The sequence below is a fragment of the Alternaria dauci genome, chromosome 3 (genome assembly GCF_042100115.1).
Source record: "Alternaria dauci strain A2016 chromosome 3, whole genome shotgun sequence".
NCBI classification, from domain to species: Eukaryota; Fungi; Ascomycota; class Dothideomycetes; order Pleosporales; family Pleosporaceae; genus Alternaria; species Alternaria dauci.
This window is the reverse complement of record NC_091274.1, coordinates 1351731-1369985: the sequence shown is the minus strand read 5'-3', so window position 1 is coordinate 1369985 and position 18255 is coordinate 1351731. Positions and strand designations below refer to the sequence as shown.

Here is an 18255-nt window from a genome sequence, read left to right as displayed (position 1 = left end):
ACGATAGCTTGCAAGTGATAGACATGTTGACAACTGTCTTTGTCTGCGAGCAGAGTGAAAAGCGGAATGATCCCTAACGAACTGCCGACACACAGCCAGGGGCCGCGCTGCATGACGTGGCAACGCCATTCTTGGTGTTTCGGCGGTTAAAAGTGTATGTGATTTCGCATTTAAGACACGCAAGTCAGTCACTTGTTGTTTCCCGTCTGCTGTAGTATCTTTCAGGATCCCAATGTTGGAGGTGCTGGCTTGGGGGTGACGACATGCATACAGGTAGCACTTGGGCGCCCAACTGGGAAAGTCAGTTTGGCCACTGCCGGATGTTGGTTCAGATCATTCGGACTGGTGAGAGTGAGTGGGGAAAGTGAAAGTTGCAGCATTCGCGCTAACTCTCGACAGCACGTGACAGCTTCCGCTTCGAACATGGTTCCCGCGGTCGCGTCCACATCCCGACAGCTCTCACCATGCCGTCGCCAGATCGCTTACGACTCACCTTTTCCTTCTTTGCGACACTCACTCCTGTAGCGATCGCGACCACGCGCCCGAACTTGCTTGTCGCAACATCAGTCATTTGCAACTCCGACGGCGCCGCGGAGGTGTTTCCTGCAGTCGCGACCCCATACCCCATACGCGCGACTCCAGATGGTAGCTGGTGGTGCACACGATGCCGGCCGCACGCCCGAGGGCCTCGTTCGAGCCAATACCGCCAGACTTTGATGTGCGCACCTTTGTGGAGAACGCGGTCAATTTCCAATATGTTGACCGCATCTCGTATGAGATGATCGCCAACAACGGCATCGAAGCCTTTGAGAAGCTTGTCCTGCTACACGTAGTCATAGGCGGCAAACCTCTGGTAATCGACGGATTCGAGGAGGTGCTGGATCCCTGGACCTTCACGCCTTCGTGGCTGCGCGACAACCATGGCGACAAGGGTGAGTGCGCTTCAGCGCAACAAACGACACGCACAGCTAATACACGGGTAGTCGAGAATGCGCGAAATCTATCGACCAAGGAGAATATCCCACTTACCATAAAGCACTACCTCAAGCACATGACGAAGCTCACCGAGCAATTCTTCGACGCCCCAGACGTATACCGCGATAAAGCCAGGCAGCGAATCTATCTCAAAGACATCGACTGCCCCCAAGTATGGCATGATAAGCTGAAGGAGCATATTCCTTCGGGCCTTTTCTACCTCAACGAGAGCACGGGTGAACCTGGTGGTCCTGGTGCCATGGACGAGTTTGGCAGTCGCAAAGGTCGAGGCATTGGGCGTGCTGGAGATCTCATGAGCAGCCTACCACCGGACATGCGCGCCGAGAACCTCATGTGCTACATCGGCCACGAAGGCACCTACACGCCTTCTCACCGAGAAATGTGCGCTTCTCTTGGTCAGAACATCATGGTCAACGCTTCAGGCACCCTCAGTGAAGACGGCAAGCAGGAGCGTCCCGGGTCATCTATATGGTTCATGACAGAAAGCAAAGACCGCCATGTGGTTTCCGAGTATTGGCTTTCGGTGCTGGGCCATGACATAGAAGTGGAAAACCACTTCGCACAGCTCATCGCCTGGAAGAAGGCTCCGTTCAAGACTTATGTCGTAGAGCAACGGCCGGGCGACTTCATCCTGATTCCACCACTGGCGCCTCATCAAGTATGGAATCGAGGCACCCGTACTATGAAGATCGCCTGGAACCGCACAACCGTCGAGACGCTGGAGCTTGCGCTGAACGAAGCATTGCCCAACTCCCGGGTTGTCTGCAGAGACGAGCAATACAAGAACAAGGCCATTGTCTACTATACCCTCTTAAAGTACTCCAGTCTCATCAAGTCTGCTCGCGCGCAAGCCGAAGCAGGAGGCGAACAAGCAGCTGCGATCCAATCCTCTGTCAGAATAAAGCAAGTCCAGAAAGACTTCAAGAAGCTCTTCGACCTCTATAAAGTCGTGCTACTGTCCGAAATGTTCGCACAAGATTCACGAGAACATCCTGAATTCCTCCCCTACGACAGCAACGTAACTTGCGCGTATTGTAGATGTAACATCTTCAATCGCTTCCTTAGCTGCAAATCGTGCAAGAACCTATTCAGTTCCGAGATCGAGGAACCATACGACGTTTGCATGGACTGCTACTGCATGGGTCGAAGTTGTGGATGCCAATCGGGGTACACATGGGTTGAGCAGTGGAAGTGGAAGGATCTTGTTCATAAATACGAGGAGTGGCGCGCCCAGATTATCGACATCGATGGCTATGTCCATGAGAGAACCCCGCTTCCGTTACAAGAAGAGCGAAGATATCTCGGCAAGAAAACATTGGCCCAGGTCTGTCAAGAACAGTTGCGAGTTCGGCCATTCGTAGATATAAAGAACCCGCAGCCCGAGACTTTATCTGAAGACGAGGAACCCGTTGTTGATGAATACGGTAACGTCAAGAAGAGTGCGAACAAGAAGTCGAAGCAGTGGCTTTCAAAGCACAAGTCCTGCCATTTCTGTCTCCATCGACATCCGAAATGGAAGATGGCATTCTGCTCAAGCTGCGATCTGGCCTATTGCTACGGCACGCTGTTCCGAGCTCACGACACGATGCCAATAAACATCATGGAAGCTTTCAACTGGAAGTGTCCACATTGTATGAGAGTTTGCAACACAGGTGCTTGCCGGCGTGATCCCCGACAACATCCATACGAGCCTAAAGGAACGTTGCTAGGTCACGATACCAAGAAAGTGGCAGACCCGCGCTCAGTAGAATGTCTCGTCGACTTTAGTGTGTCTAATCTGAACTGGCTACGAGAAGAGGACGGCATGGCACAGAATGCAATGCAACGACGAATGCAGCAGGCGGAGATAGACAAGATGGCGGATCCTTCCCTCGATGCGAGATTTGTCGAAGACGAGGACCACAACTACACACGATACGGCATCACGTACTCTCCCCTGGAGGACGCGAACGGCGTTACTGATGAAAACGGCGACGAGGGTGTGAACGGTGCTCCATACTATCACGATCCCGACATAGATAGGGAAATTCCCCGTTTGAGTCAGAAACGTGGCTGTGAAGAAGATGAAGAAGTAGAGGGTAGCCGTCGGAAAAAGGCAAAGGCAAAGAAGCAAAAGAAGAAGAAGGACGACGATGCTTCGTCCTTGCAACCAAAGAACGCATCGGGCAAGCAATATCAGAAAGAGGTCCAGAGGAAATTGCTCGAGGATGCTAAACGCGAAGACAGGTTCAACTTGGTAGCCGCAAAGATGAAAGGCAAATCGAAAGTGGTGAAGCTGTCTTTGGCTACTGGCCTTCTTGACCGAATCCGTCAAAGGCCAGTTCCTGAGCGCGCAGCAGTCGTACGACAAGGTACTCCAGAAGAAGCCGATGTGTTTAGCGACATGCGGTCCATTTTACAATCCGATGTTGTACCGAAGCCAAACGCCCTGAAAAGTGTGGCCGAGAAAGAAAAGGACGCGAAAACATATCGTGTTCGTGTAGAAGAGGACGAGGCGTACTCCACACGTAGGCGCAATCCAGAAATCGGTGGCTCTGCGAAGCCTGGAAGGCCTCGTGGCTCTAGACGTTTCGAAGAAATTACACTCGACTCAGACGATGAATTTGGTGGCGAGGACGACGAGCCCGAACACACCGGTCGCCCGCGTGGTCGCACATCAAACTGGTTGGCACGGAGGAATGAACTTGAGGAGGACCTGCCCACTGAACTGCCATCCGACTTCAGAGATGGAGCCATAAGGCCTAACCGGGAGAAAGACCGAGAGCGAAGCCGCATGTACAACGAACGTCGAAAATCTATGCCAGCAAAACCGAAAGCTGGTATTAGGCCTACGGGGTCATCATCAAAGGATCCGGAGTCAAACAGCACTGGCGATGTTTCTGAACATGTTTCTGAGAAAGATGATGTTCATGAAGAGGAAGACCATTCCAGTGAAGCGTTTATCCTCGCACAGCAAGCCGCTGCCGCTGCTCTAGAAGCTCAACGTCGAGAGGAGGAGGCAAAGGCTCGTGCTGAAGCTGAAGCCAGGGAAGCCGAGGAGAACCTGCGAGCGAAGATGGCGCTGTTCCCCGAGTCAGATGATGACCAGCTGATGGATAATTTCCTCGGTGATTTGCCTGCTGATGATGAGCCATCTGAAGATGAGTTGGGATCTGTGAACAAGACACCAGAGGCTGTTCGTACAGGACCACCTCCACCGACCAATTCCATCTTGAGTGGGCTCAACGGAAAGAAGATCAAGATCGTCGGACCAGCCTCTCGGAAGAACGGCAACAGACCAAGCAAGGTCGCAACTACGACAACCCTCACTGCACTAGCGCCGAATGTTTCTGGCGTCAATAAAAAGCCTCAAACCATAGATGTCTCAGACACCGAGAGCGAGGATGAAATTCCAGCAAGTGCACCAGCCTCAAAGCAGCCTCTCGGTAGACCATCAGGCCGCCCTTCGATGGTCCCTACACGAGGCTCTAGTTCTGGGAAGCGTGGTCGTGGACGGCCGAGAAAAACGATGTAAATGTCGATTAGCGAGGCGTTTGTACCGCGCATTATGTGATGCTATCTGTTTGTTTGCCTATTTACCAATGTTTTCTCCTTAGCAAGGCGTTATTGGCAATTCTATACGCATTTTCCTGGAGTTACCCGGTGGGATGGATATTCCCGATGATTCGTTTTTCCATGTTAAGAGACGAGACTTCAGATACTAGATCTGAAGTTGAAAATTGTAGAATAGCTGCAGTGTGCCATACGGCCCAAAAGCATCTCCAAAAGCATATGGACAATAAGACAAGCATTTCAACCACATACAAACGTATTTACCATGGGTGCGTTTGTCATCTCGCTCATCGTAATTTCACGTGATTCCGTTTCAGCATTATAAACGCGTCTGGCCAACCTCACCTAGGTATCACGGTTCCGCCTCCATCTGCAGCCAATCTCACCGCATCATCCGCAATGTCGCCACTCCACATCAAGAGGATCACTCTCAATACCTTTAAGGATGTTTTGTCGCGATATCCCGCAATGGTACCTGACAAGCTACGCGACCTAGACGCGCAACGCTACGACATCATCCCCGCGGCGGTAGCTGCAATGAACGAAAGCGAGAAACATTTGACCAAAGATCAAGTTGAGAAGATTGTTGAATGGAAACTGTACACATACCAAGTTCGTGTGAGATTGATTAAACTAATAGCAAGACAGGAAACACGGAACGTTTCGTCCCGCCTTATTGGGTCTGGTACAAAGCAACAAACCCGAGGCAGTTGAGAATACGACCAAAAGAGCTTACGCAGCGTTATGGAGGGGCAAATCGGCTCATTCAGACGCCATTTCTGCTCTGAAGATTCTTGTGGAGCTGAGAGGTGTAGGTCCAGCAACCGCATCTCTGCTTCTCTCGGTGCTTCGGCCTGCGGAGATTCCGTTCTTTTCGGATGAACTGTTTAGGTGGTGCATGTGGGACGAGCAAGTAGGGAGCGGAAAGGAAGGGAAGGGTTGGCAAAGGAAGATCAAGTATAATCTCAAAGAATATGAGATGCTGCTCGAGCGCGTAAACGTGTTGAGACTAACACTGGGTAAAGAACTCGGGAAGAGAGATACTACTGCGAGCGCAATAGATATCGAGAGAGTAGCTTGGGTCTTAGGAAATGAAGGTGTAGATGTCACGATACAGGAAGAGGATAGCGGAGATGCTGTGGTAGAAACGGGTAAGAAGGACAAGGAGTATGAGCAGGAAGATGAGAAGGAAGAAGAGCATGTCGATGAGGAAAAGGCAAAGAAGTCTGCGGCAAACAAGCGCACCAAGCGCAAAGCTTCTGACGAAAAGCAGCCTACTGAAGGTACCCGCAAAAGTACACGGGTGAGGAAGTAGTATAGCGTCGGTATACAGTACTCGCTTTCCAATTGAGCACATCTATAGGCCATCGTTCCAAACACGACCACGACCTTGGAACAGATGGCTTTCGAATCAAACACAAATCACGCGCACTGACGACTATGGTTTCCATCCCAACGCTTTGCTGACCAATGTACATATGCCGAACTTCCCCTGTTACCGTCACTGTTCTTAACAACTCTTCGTTAATACATGACTCCGATGCCGCTTACTATCGGTCTTCATCCTTCTCTAACCGTCACTAGGATATCTATACCCACGCCCGACACTGCGCTCCAATCCTGATCACAGCATCTCACACCGTTTACTTAGCTCTCATTGAGCCTTGTAACCCCACTCCCTGCCTACGAAGCACGTCCCTGCCTGTTGTGATAGTGATACGATGATACCTAGGTATGATCGGTGTGACGACCGCATGTCATGCATGAGAACGATCGGCGCCGAAACATCAAAAATGATGAGAACCAAGATAAGCGACTTGAAGTTTGCATCGACAGAAGTTCATCTCAGCGAATGGACATACGGTTTGCCTTGTTTAATGTGACGTAATAAGGCGCCCAAGTAATTAAGAAGATCTCGTATGCTGAACATGACAATGGAGGGGTGTAGTATTGTGTTAAGTTTACGTGAGACGTTCCACTCGTTTACGTGTGACGTGAGATAGCAAAGCATGTCATGGATGAAGAGGATTCCTGCCACGCGAGAAATTGCGGGGAAGGGAAGTCTTCAGCAGAAGGGGCAAGGATTTGCGGGCGAAGTGAGAGAATGGAATGTGACGCGACGAGAATAGGCGGTGACATGAGTCTACCTTGGTGTCTTAGTAGAGTCGGACTTCGGAGCGTGCCGAACATACATTACTGGGCTGAATCAGTAAAGCAACCACGCTACCTAGGTATGCTCGAATTTTGAGGTTGTTGACTTGGATGCCACCTGGGCATGCAGTGAATACAGAGCTACGAGCGATGATGTATGGAGAGTATGTGCTGCAGATCGTTAGACACTTTCTCTTGGTGATAGCAGACTTTTCGTGGCGCTGGACTGCGGCGGCTGCAGAAGAATCATAATTCGCGCTTCTATGTCACCTAGGTAGAGCTGGGTGTGTTCCATTTCCATGCGAGACGTCCATTAAACAAGCCCACCAGGAGAAAAGTTTGTAGTGATTCAACAATAGTAGTTCAAGGGCGTAAGACGTAGCATACCGATGGAAACCTCTTCCTCACATCCAAATTAATCTGTATCCATCGTCAACCTCAGATAGGACAACCCTCGTCCGTGATCCGTGATCCACATCTTTACTCTCCTGGTTCCATTACTTCTGCTATCCACCTATTGCCCACCTCGCCTAGTGATTCTTGACTTGACTCTTCTGCACTTGTCTCCAGATTCAGAAACCTACGCGCTTCAACGTGTGTCTCTCCATCCACACCTTTTTCGAACAAAGGCCCAATTTCGGATACGGTAACCGAAGCGAATGGGAGACTATGGAGACAACTCCGAACCCAGTCTCTGGATATGGAAATGGAAAGAAGACGGGATTGTGTACAGTTCTCAGCCTCGCTGGATCAGCTTACGTGTGTATATGTGTGTGTGCCCAGGTGTGTGCGCGTGTGTGTGATGAACTGCACTCCAGGGCTTCAACCTGTTTCTGCCAGCCGATACGTCGGGACGTGATCCCGCTGCTCGCTCCATGGTGTATGCACGGCATATCAGAGACAATACCTACCAACCACCAACCTCTGCAATGGTCGCCGTTCCCAAGGCCTATTCACCAAACGGTCTAGGCCCCACGCAAATGTGCACTGTCGCGCGCCAGCCCATCAGCGACACTGCACGGCACCTCACCTCGCTTACCATGAAATCCAAGTTCCATGCAAACAACAAGACTAGCTCGTACGATCCTGCACGTCAATATAGTCTTTAATCCCAATCGAGCCCTCTTCCGACCCCAGAGCATCCTCCGCGTTAGCCTTGAAAGACAGCCCGCTGCTACTCCGGCCATATCGCATTTCCCCATTTTCTCCTCAGCTTACTTTCCCATGCTGCCAGTCGCGGAAAATCGCATCCTGCTAACTACATCTGCATGTGAATCTCTTGCTAGCTTTGCCATGATCGGTGAGAGGCCTGCAGGTCGCTTCTTCCAGAAAAGTCCGCATGCTGGAGTAGCATCGATAGCTGCATACTGTACAATTGCGACAAAAAAAGGCTTGGAGTGATTATGCAAGTAAGAAGGACCCCGATCCATACACGTGCATGCATGCAGGTTCGTGATCGGCGATCTGTTTTCTTGATGATGTTTCAAGTTCGGTAAAGTTTTGGTGTGGGGATTTGATGAGCATTCCGGCGTCTGGGCACAATGACAGATTACCGTTAAGGCGGCTGCCGTAAGCCATGTTTCTATGCTACCAAGTGCATACCAATCTGGTGGGAGTACTGTTGGGAAATGAAACACACACAGACATTCGGAGAAGGAGCGATGTCGGAAATTGGCTTTTTATTGTGATCATTACTGGGGGCTTGCCGGTATCGACATGGCGGAGATGCGATGCATGTCAACCGAGGTGTGGCGAAAGCGGACATCACTAAACAAGGCGAGGATCATCCTCACATTAGTCAAGTTCAACAAGACCAGGCACTATGCCTGTTGATGCATTATACTACACGGCTTGATGAAACAGCCAAACATGCTATCAAAGACACTCCGAGAAGAAACGAAGAGTAGTAGGTTGTAGCTCGTAGCAGTATAGCAAGCCAAACCACTCCATCTTTATCATGCGAGAAAGTGCTGCCGATTCCTATTGCAGACGCGCCGCCACCCCCAAGAAAGCCAAAGCCCCTTGTTGCGCGCGTCGCCCAAGGCTATGTTCATCAACGATCATCAACAAGTCGTCCTTCGTCCTCAACCCGAAGAAAAAGGCCCAAGCCACACTGAGGAAAAGCGACAATAGATACAAAAGGGTAGTAGTAGATATTGAGAAGAAAAAGTAGTAAACGCCGTCTTTTGATAACGTTCGCCGATGCATGCAACCGAGATCCAAGCTGTGTGAGAACGCCCTGCGCCTGCCCTTCGCAGCAGTGGTAAAGTCAAGTTGTTGTTTGTAATTCGTATAAGTACACACGCGTGAAACAGGAATCCGGTTTATGTGTATTCGTACAGTGGTAGATCTTGGGTATCATGTAATTGATGACGGAGAGGACAGTAAAGTTGTCGGTGTGCGGTATAGGGGTGTTGTTATTGTGATTCAGCTGCCCGGTCGTCGTGCCCTGGCTCTAACTCGGGTGGAGGGACCTTCTTGACTGTCCCGTTGCTCCCACTCCTAGTCGATCGACGGCGGCTATTGATTCCGACGTGGAAGTTGGCGCGAGCTAGTTCTCCATTGGATACTGAGTTACTCCGATGTGACGAAGGTGCGGCTGGCGTCTTCTTCTTAGCGAAGCTCATGACCAACTCATCTTCACTGTCTTCGTCTTCTTCTTCGCTCTCGATAGCATGATCGCCGTCGTAACCATCAGCGTCGTCGATAGAGGCTTCGAACCGATTGCCAGAGACGGGAGGAATCCAGGAGTGTTCATCAAACGATCCGCATGCACCTTGATTAGGGGAGCCAGCCGACGCAACAGATGGAATTGACGGATTCGACTCAGACTGAGACATGGCGGAGAATTGGTCCTCGGAAGAAGAAAGAGCCAAACCGCGGCTTGATCCACCAAGAGGACTATTCTCGGAGGACTGATCGTTTCGGTGCCAGCTTTCTTGATCATTTTGCTGATGGAAGACTATCTCGTCATCTGGACTTGGAGGACACGCAGTTTGGGCAAGAGAAGAAGGAGGTCGTTGTGTAATAGAACTGGACCTCTCACGAGCTGCTGATTGCTCTACCCCAAGTCTACGACGATACTCATCCTTGGCGCGATCAAATCGTTCCTCTGACCTTTCTCGTGCGATCAAAGTAGGACTGCAAGGCCTGGAAGGCCTTTGGTCAAGCAATTGTGACGATCGCCGGGAGTCGGGCGCCATAGCGAGAGTAGGCCCAGCCTCAAGATTATTGGCAGTTGCCCAGTTTCGGTGGAGGCGTGACGACAGTGATGACAAGGAAGATTGCCGCGACGAGGGATCAAGACGTCCAAAAGACGGAGCTTCAGAATGGCTAGGCGATGAACTTCGAGCAATGGGAGATAGCTCTTTCAGAGCATCAGGTTGGTTGACCTGACCGGAAGCACATGTGGTGCTAATTGCCAGGCTTGGGACGCCATGAGCATCGTCGTCTGCGCCAACAAGCCTGTCAATTGACCTCGCGCGACTGTGCTCTTTTGGGGGCTTCAGTTTGTCTTTGCTTCTCATGCTGTTGACGACACGCCGAGGCAGACCTCCGAAGAGGCCGCCTAGTTGGGAGCCACCAGGTGTGTCTAGGGCCATGGGAGTACCAGGTAGAGCTGGAGGAAAGCCAGGGGACGCCGATCGACCTGGATGGTGCAGTTCCGCCTGGCGGATGGTGCTTATTGAAGACAGGGCGCGGTCTTGCATCTGGGGTCGCTGCAGACCTTCAAGGTTCTGCGCGGGCGATGCAGTACGAGAGTTGGGGCTGTCGAAGTATTTTGACCGTTCTCTTGCCTCAGGGCTTGCTGTAACACTGTGCGAGAGCGGATGCTCTGCTTCACGCGAGCGAGTCAAAATCTCCAAGATAGCGCCGGGTGCTAGGCTGCCACGTCGACCTTCGTACGGGCGGGCATCTTGACTGATAGTACTGCTCGAAGAATTTGCGCTGATGCTTGGGGGAGCGTCCTGGTTGGTGGCTGAGCTCTGTGCGCGCCGCCTTGAACCTGAACTGCGGGTTGTGAATCCTTTGACAAATTCAGATGTTTTCTTAGCAGCGGAGCGGAGGCGGTCAACGAAGCCAATAGGAACGACAGCTTCTTCAACATCTTCCTTGGAAATCTGAATCCTTCTTCCATCGTAAGACTTGCTGGGGTCCGTCTCTTCAGCCCAGGAGATGTGGTTGGGGATACCAGACAGCAGCCATGGGTGGCGCTTGATCTCCGGTATAGTTATGCGGCGTCGAGCATCCTTGATCAGCAGTTGTCGGAGTAGATCGCGCAGGTTTTCGTCGACTTCTTCGTACTCAAGGTCATGTGGCGCCCTCTTGCTACTCATCATTGGTTGACTGTTACGTCCGTGCGAGTTGGGCCGCGAGTTTGACTGCTCAGCAACAGGCTTCAACCGGTACCTGGGAATATAGGGTTCATCTTCGCTGATGACCTTCATCAACGTGAAGGTGTTGGTGTCGTGAAAAGGCACGCGACCGTAGATGAGGCAGTACAGGGTGACGCCGAGGGCCCAGATGTCGATTCCGCCATCAATGAGAGGGGTCTCGGCGTCAATCTCTGTACGACACAACTCGGGGGCGTAAAAGGCTGGGGTTCCCACCGTCTTTGCTAGTTCAATAGCTTCGTCGACCTCTTGGTAGTCAGATTCGGACTGTTCGCCGTTACTTTCATCTGTCTTTTGCCGTCCTAGATAGGACACACCAAAATCGGATATCTTGATACGATGCTCCCTGGTGACAAGAAGATTGGCGGGCTTGATGTCACGATGGATGACGTTCTGATAGTGCAGGTATTCTATGCCCAGCACGGTATCTTTGAAGGCTTCCCAGGCAGCATGGATGGTCATCAAGGGGACGTAGTTGAAGTGTTCAGGGATTTCCTCGCCAGGGTCGGTCACACGAGACGAAGAGCTGCCAGCAACGCTCGGTACGCGGCCTCTGCTGAGCTCCGTGTCGTATGGCCCGTACATGGTTCCCTCGAGCCCGTCAGCCCAGGAGTTGTTCGCAGGCTCAGGCGACCGAAAAGCGGTCTCCATGTGATCATCGTGGTGGCTTGCGGGATCGGACCGCTCGCGAAAATGAACACGATTGAATGGACGCTCGTCTTCGTGGTAAGAAGCTACTGAGCTACGTCCATTCTCGGAACACTCGTCTTCGGAGTCGGTTGCGAATTCCAGGCTCCATGGTTGGTTGGAGGAACCGTCTTTCCGACGAAGATGTGCCTCCCTGGCCATGCGGCGTTGCTGACGAGCAAGCTTCTGGTGGGCAATGCGGATGATGCGTTCGTCTTCTAGTGTTGCACTATCATTGTCGAAGATGCCTTCAGACTCGCGCTTGAAGCGACGCCATTCGACAAGACAAATCTCCCGAGCACCCTCGGTCCTCCACTTGACTTCGCCCAGTTCAACGTGCTCAAGTACGATGTAGACCTTCTTCTTAGCTGGATCGTCAATGACCTCAAGCAAGCTGACAATGTTGGGGTGACGGGCCTTTTTCAGGATGGCTATCTCGCGCTTGATCTTGTCTTCGTGGCTGTTGTTCTTGCCAAGGCGTCGACGCTTGGAGTAGCGGTCGACGATCTTGATGGCGACGTATCGGCCGTGGACCAGGTCCTTGCCCAGCTTGACCTTGCCGTGGACGCCCCGGCCGAGCTCGTCGATGATCTCGTACTGGTTCACAATCTTGCGTCCGGAAACGGGGTCGGCCTGGACATCGGCAATGTGGGTCTCCTTGGGCGCTTGCCTGTGGGTATGGTGGAGCCAGGGCGTGGAATAGGTGCCATCGTCGGGCTGGTCGGGCTCCTGGGAGGGGCGGCGGGTGGTAGGGTTGAAGAGACCGGGGCTGCTCACGGGAGAGTTGCCAACAGTGCGAGGAGCCGACTCCATAATGTCCCTGTAGTGCTCGTGGGAGAGGCCAAAGGCGGCCAGGCTGGACAGCGAGTTTGCAGCCGAGTGCGAGGGGTGGGAGCTGCGGGAGCGCACAATGGGCGGGATATGGGGCTGGGGGTACTGCTGCAGGTGGAGGGCGGCATAGGACTGGTTGGGGTAGACTGGCCCATCGCGCTGGCGTGAAGAAGGGGCGTGAGCGTGGGCGTGAGCGTAGGTGTGAGCGTAGGTGTGTGCGTAGGGGTGGGTGGGATCTACCGAGTTGGCTCGTACAGTCGCGTTGCTGGCCGTGGATGCATTCGAAAGGTCTCGCATATAAGCAGGGCGGTCGGGATGGGGCGTCGACGAGTGAGGGGCCTCGTTGACGGTGGTGAGGGACGTCTGTGAAGCGTGTGCGCTCGTGCTGGGCGAGGGGTTGGTCGAGGCGGGCGAGTCGCGGGGAAGGGGCGACGAGTAGACGCGGAGGGGTTGTGGAGAGAAGTAGGAGGGCTCCGGGTCGAGGGTGTGAATTTGGGACAGGAGGCTGGCGTTGAGGGCGTCTGGTACCGAAGGCACCTCGGAGCGGGGCGTGCAGTCGTTCTCGTCGTCGACGTCGACGCCGGGGGGCAGCGTGGCAGTGGCCTCGCGAGGTGCAAGGTCTCGACTCGGCGTCGTCGGCTCCTCGCCAGGGAGCACTCGATGTCCCTCTCTTTGGTCTGCAGCTGCGTCTGGGGCGCCGTTGCAGGATTGCGCTTGCTCATGGCGCAAGTCCCCTTGGGTTGTCACGTCTGCATTGGGGTCGACCATGGCAACCACACAGCTCGGGACGTGTCAGCTCAGCAGCGGCGTGTAACCATGCCAGCCCGTTTACGGTTTGTCGAGGCGCAGTGCGTAGGCGGATAGTCTCATGTCGCAGCGGGCGAGGCGGCGGCGGCGGTGGTGGTGGCAGCAGCAGCAGCAGCAGCGACCGTGTCACGGCGAGGACAATGGCGGCCGTGTGCACTGGGCTGAGGTTCAAGGTGGGCGTGGTGGTGATGGATGTGGCAGGGCAGGGTAGGGCAGGTTGTGAAGGTAGCAGTGGGCCGGGTGGTGGGCTCAACGGCTCGATATGGATTTGGTTGAGAGACACGATCGGCTTACTTGCGCTTTTCCCCAAGCGGCGATGATAGTCGTGAGTATTTCGGGGCCCATTAGATGACGCTCTGAAGCGGGAGAGACACGCCGGGGCTGGCAGCCAAAGGTGGGGACACTATGCTATGGCGCAGAGCATAGGCGAAGACGCAGGCAGAGGCCGTGCCAGGTAGCCGCGGCGCGCTCACAGACGAGAGAGAGATGGCGAGGGCGCCCAGAGGCCACGATGCGCCCTGGTGGACCGCTTTCTTGTTGAGCCGGCCAGCTGCGACATGGCCGTCTTTTTGTCTTGGGACCGCCGCCTCTGGACGGCAACCGACTAAGATATGCAGGTGACGAGAACGGGTATGGCTGCATACATTAGCGCCTCCTGGCCAGCTCGAGCCCTTGCCCTCAACAACAGGTGGCGTTCGACTGTCTGAGGGGTGTGGTTCGTTTGTTCAGCCAAACTCCCCTCTGCTCCTCTGCTCCAGCAGCCATGTGCCTGCATCCCAGCTGTTGCCCGCGCAGGGGTGCCCTCTGCCCGCCGCCGCTTCGGTCGCCATGCGTCACAGAGGCCAGCCATCGCCCATTTACCACCATGAAGCGCGATAACCACCCTGACCAAACCATCATAGCACAAGCCTTTCCCCAGATTTACCCTCGCTGATGCTCCCTGCTCGCCTACTCGACCTTTGTTTTGCTTCTTCGTTCCCGTGCCTGCTCAACATGCTACGTCAAATCTCACGCTATCTCTGCGTCACTGCCCGTTATTGTTGGGCCGGCACACGCACGCACGCACACACACTTACTCACTCACTGTCACACACTACCACAGCCATCGTGCGACGACGACCGCAAAGAATCGCCCCCCACTTCATCTTCCCCGAATTGTATCCGGCATTCAACCCTTCGAGGCCCTATGCACTAGGGCGTGTTCTGCAAGTGGCGGCCGATGACCACAGCGTGTACCTGTCTAGTAGTATAACTTCTTCCTTTGCAAACTCCTCTGATGCCACGACACGCGCTCCAGACCGCCTGCAGACACGGGCAAATTGTCAATAATCAACTATCGTGAGATTCGCGGCCCCATATGTGCACAGTCGCACCGCGGCGCATGCTGCAAAGGGCCAGATGAAGCCGAGTCTAGGCGCCGCCCCTCTCCTCAGCAATCATCGTGAAAGTCCTAATGCGGTAAGGCACGCAGCATCAATTTTCTGCACCTTGACACGCTTGAGCACGGATGCATGACAAACCGTGACTGCTTGTGCATCGCGCCAAGGAGCTAGACCACCGGCTTCGCATCATCACCTCTGCTGCGAATCTCATCTCACTCTGCTCGCCAACCATTGCCCCGGCCTTTCCGCTTGTGCTCATTGCTTCCTCCCTACCGTCCAATGCCGACCCGCACCAGCGCTGCGAGGGACACGAATTCGAGCGGGACTGGTGCTCCACCACGAGCCCAGTCCAACAGCTATCGTGACTCGACGCTAGGCATCTTCGCGTTGCTGCTTGCCTTCCGCATCGTGAACGCACTAACCCTGCGCACCTTCTTCCAGCCCGATGAATTCTTCCAGTCGCTCGAGCCCGCATGGCAGCTGGCTTTTGGCCCCGCCGCCCATGGCTGGATCACCTGGGTAAATTGACTTTCACGCGCTCCATCATCGCCACTTAGCTCACCATGGGGGCAGGAGTGGAGGTCCCAATTGAGGTCGTCCCTGCATCCAGCGCTATTCGCAGCCGTCTATCGAGTCGCGGCACATGTTGCTGACCTCTGCGGCTTGCGCTTGCCTGCCAAAGCCGAACTGCTCCTAGCTGCCCCGAAAGTTACCCAGGCCTTTTTTGCAGCCTTGCTTGATTGCTACACCTGGAAACTGGCGGAAAAGGCTTACGGTCGTGGCAGTCGCACTGCTCTCACTACTGTACGCGACTCCCGTAATCACGATGCAGCTTTCTCTGATGTTTGACTCCCTTCTTCTAGCTTGCACTGTCGGTCTGCAGCCCGTGGCAGTGGTTCTGCGCAACACGAACACTATCTAATTGTCTTGAGACGACCATCACATCGGTCGCTATCTACTACTGGCCTTGGCGGGGTAATTGTAAGACGCAGATTGCACACCAGGACCTCGGCTCCCTTTCAGAGTAAGTCGGGAAACCAAAACGAGAAAAAAACACCCCCCATTTGCTTGCTCCCCCACCACTTTAGGCTCATGCTCGTGCAGGTTGCGTCTGTCACTACTGCTGGCAGCACTTGCGTGTATTCTCCGGCCAACCAATGCTCTCATCTGGTTGTCCGTGTCCATCCCAACCCTATGGCAAGCCTCACAGCGGCTGCGCTATGTGTTGGCCCGTGAGATCCTGATTTGCGGGTAAGCTCCTGCTCTCCTTGCATCCGCTGCACGTTTTTCGTGCCCATAGTGCAAAGATCCATTGTCGGATCTGTCTTTTCTGCATCCCCGGAGGTCACCAGACCCTTTGAACTGACGACGCTAGCTCCGCTGTCTTGGTATGCTCAGTCGCGACCGATCGGCTCTATTACAGGGTCTGGACTCTTCCGCCGCTTAGGTTCCTCTATTTCAACATCGCCCAGTCGTTAGCCGTCTTCTACGGGAGGAACCGAGGCGACTACTATCTCACCGAAGGTTTGCCGCTGCTCCTCACAACATCGTTGCCATTTGCCGTGATCGGCTTATGGCAGTCGCTGCAGGGTCCAGAGCCCGAGCCCAAGCCACTTGGCTCAGCCGAGAGTGACAAGTCAGGTAGTACAGCAGCTTCAAGTCAAGATGCTACGAGTGGTCGCATACTTGCCCGTCTATCATGGACGGTGATTGCCATGACTGCAACGCTGAGTGTGATATCACACAAAGAAGTTCGCTTTCTCTACCCAATCTTGCCCTTCCTCCACATCATCTCCGCCAGGCCACTCAGCAGGTTTCTACCTCCCCGGGCCGCACTATCGCACAAAGCGATCGTTCTGTTTCTTCTAGCTGCAAACATCCTACTTGCTGGCTATGCGTCTCAGGTCCACCAGCGGGGTGTAATTGACGTACTCGCCTACCTCCGTCATAAGCATGAAACACGCAACAGCCTGCTAAATATCCGTAGCAGTACCGACAGCACCAGTCCTGTCGTGTCCAATACGACAGTCGGCTTCCTCATGCCCTGCCACTCCACACCATGGCGCTCCCACCTCGTCTACCCTGAAATCTCGGCATGGGCTTTGACCTGCGAGCCACCAATCCATGTTCCCCTCTCCGAGCGTTCTACCTATCTCGACGAGGCGGATGAGTTTTACATCAAACCTGGTCCGGTGGCCTGGCTCCGTGGCAATATGGAAGATGTGCAGACGATCAAGGCGAGTGGAAGCAGATCAGGCCAGCATTGGACGCGCCAGGATCCAAAGTTCAAGCGCAAGTATCGGCGTCAGTGGCCGCAAAACCTTGTGTTCTTTGAGCAGCTCGAGGCAGCCCTGAAGGAGTATCTCGAGGGGACTAGGTATCAGGAGTGTTGGAGGGGGTTCAACAGCCACTTCCATGATGATTCGAGGAGGACGGGCGACGTGGTCGTTTGGTGCTTGGATGGCGTGTGAGGTCTATCGTAAATTGTATGTTCTTTTGTATAACAGTTTTGTATAGCAGCTACTCCAACAGTAGATCGGATCATATGACCTCGTGTACTCGCTCCTTTGTGTGTACTGTCGAGCCGAACGCATGCGCCCGTTCTAATGAATTCTTAGAGACGACTCTCTCGCCGATATTCGTAGCATTTGACGACACCCATTTGACTTCTTCATCGCATCTCAGGTATACCATGAACCTCGATTGCAAGAGACCAAAACAAAGCCACCCAGCTACTACCGCCACTAACAATCATGTACTGTCTTACCTCTCATTGGTAGATTGAGAGAAGAAACCTTTTACACCACGCGACATACAAAGATACGACAATACCTATTTTTCTCAGTTTCCTTGAAACAATGCCATCATCATTGCACCTAGCGTCCTCACGATGACCTCATCAACCTCGCAAGTTCCACAAATTGTGGCTGCACCCTTGATCCCAGCGTACCGGATACTCGTATCTGACAGGTCACCGTCAGGTATATAGGTCTAGAATCCCATGATCGTCAGGGTCAGTCTGGGATCTGGAATCTTGGGAATTTGGAAGCAAGGAGTTGTGGGAAATAAGGAAAGTGTTAGTGCTTAAGCGGGGACCCGAGTACCCTCCAAGGCGTTAAGAGGAAAAGAAATACCAATGGGCATACAATCTTCAACGGTACCGAGATTCTCGTGGTAAAGTGAGGAAAAAAAACAAAATACGACGGACATGAGAGGTTTCTTGGTAGCGAGACGGGATTCATGTGAACACTAGATAGATGATTTGACTGGAGCTCTCGTTTCTAGGCTTCACGGTCTAAGATGTAATACTTCGCATGGAGCATAGGAAGTAGCCATTCTTTTGTACAGGGCGATTTCTCGCCTCCTCCGGGATTGATAGGAACACAGATAGATCAAAAATAAAGCAAAAAGACCATCTCGATGCAGACCAAAGGAACAGACCTCGCTCGGAGACA

At 53.4% G+C, this 18255-nt stretch overlaps 4 protein-coding genes across 4 annotated transcripts; 3 read left to right on the top strand and 1 right to left on the bottom strand.

Annotated features, from left to right (window-relative positions):
• Window positions 1-664: 664 nt before the first annotated feature.
• ACET3X_004109 (uncharacterized protein) lies at window positions 665-4510 on the top strand (the record flags this gene model as incomplete). Its single annotated transcript, XM_069450278.1, has 2 exons — window positions 665-932; window positions 984-4510. The coding sequence occupies 2 exons, from the start codon at window positions 665-667 to the stop codon at window positions 4508-4510; spliced, it is 3795 nt and encodes a 1264-aa protein (XP_069308087.1).
• A 437-nt stretch (window positions 4511-4947) lies between these two features.
• On the top strand, window positions 4948-5863 carry ACET3X_004108 (uncharacterized protein; the record flags this gene model as incomplete). The annotated part of the gene is made up of 2 exons (XM_069450277.1): window positions 4948-5147; window positions 5197-5863. The coding sequence occupies 2 exons, from the start codon at window positions 4948-4950 to the stop codon at window positions 5861-5863; spliced, it is 867 nt and encodes a 288-aa protein (XP_069308086.1).
• A 2690-nt stretch (window positions 5864-8553) lies between these two features.
• Window positions 8554-13982, bottom strand: ACET3X_004107 (uncharacterized protein). The gene has a single exon (XM_069450276.1). It carries the CDS (start codon window positions 13377-13379, stop codon window positions 9117-9119), a length of 4263 nt encoding a protein of 1420 aa, XP_069308085.1. The 5' UTR covers window positions 13380-13982; the 3' UTR covers window positions 8554-9116.
• A 1097-nt stretch (window positions 13983-15079) lies between these two features.
• ACET3X_004106 (uncharacterized protein) lies at window positions 15080-17271 on the top strand (the record flags this gene model as incomplete). The annotated part of the gene is made up of 5 exons (XM_069450275.1): window positions 15080-15319; window positions 15374-15604; window positions 15664-15824; window positions 15905-16051; window positions 16176-17271. The coding sequence occupies 5 exons, from the start codon at window positions 15080-15082 to the stop codon at window positions 17269-17271; spliced, it is 1875 nt and encodes a 624-aa protein (XP_069308084.1).
• Between the last annotated feature and the right edge of the window lie 984 nt (window positions 17272-18255).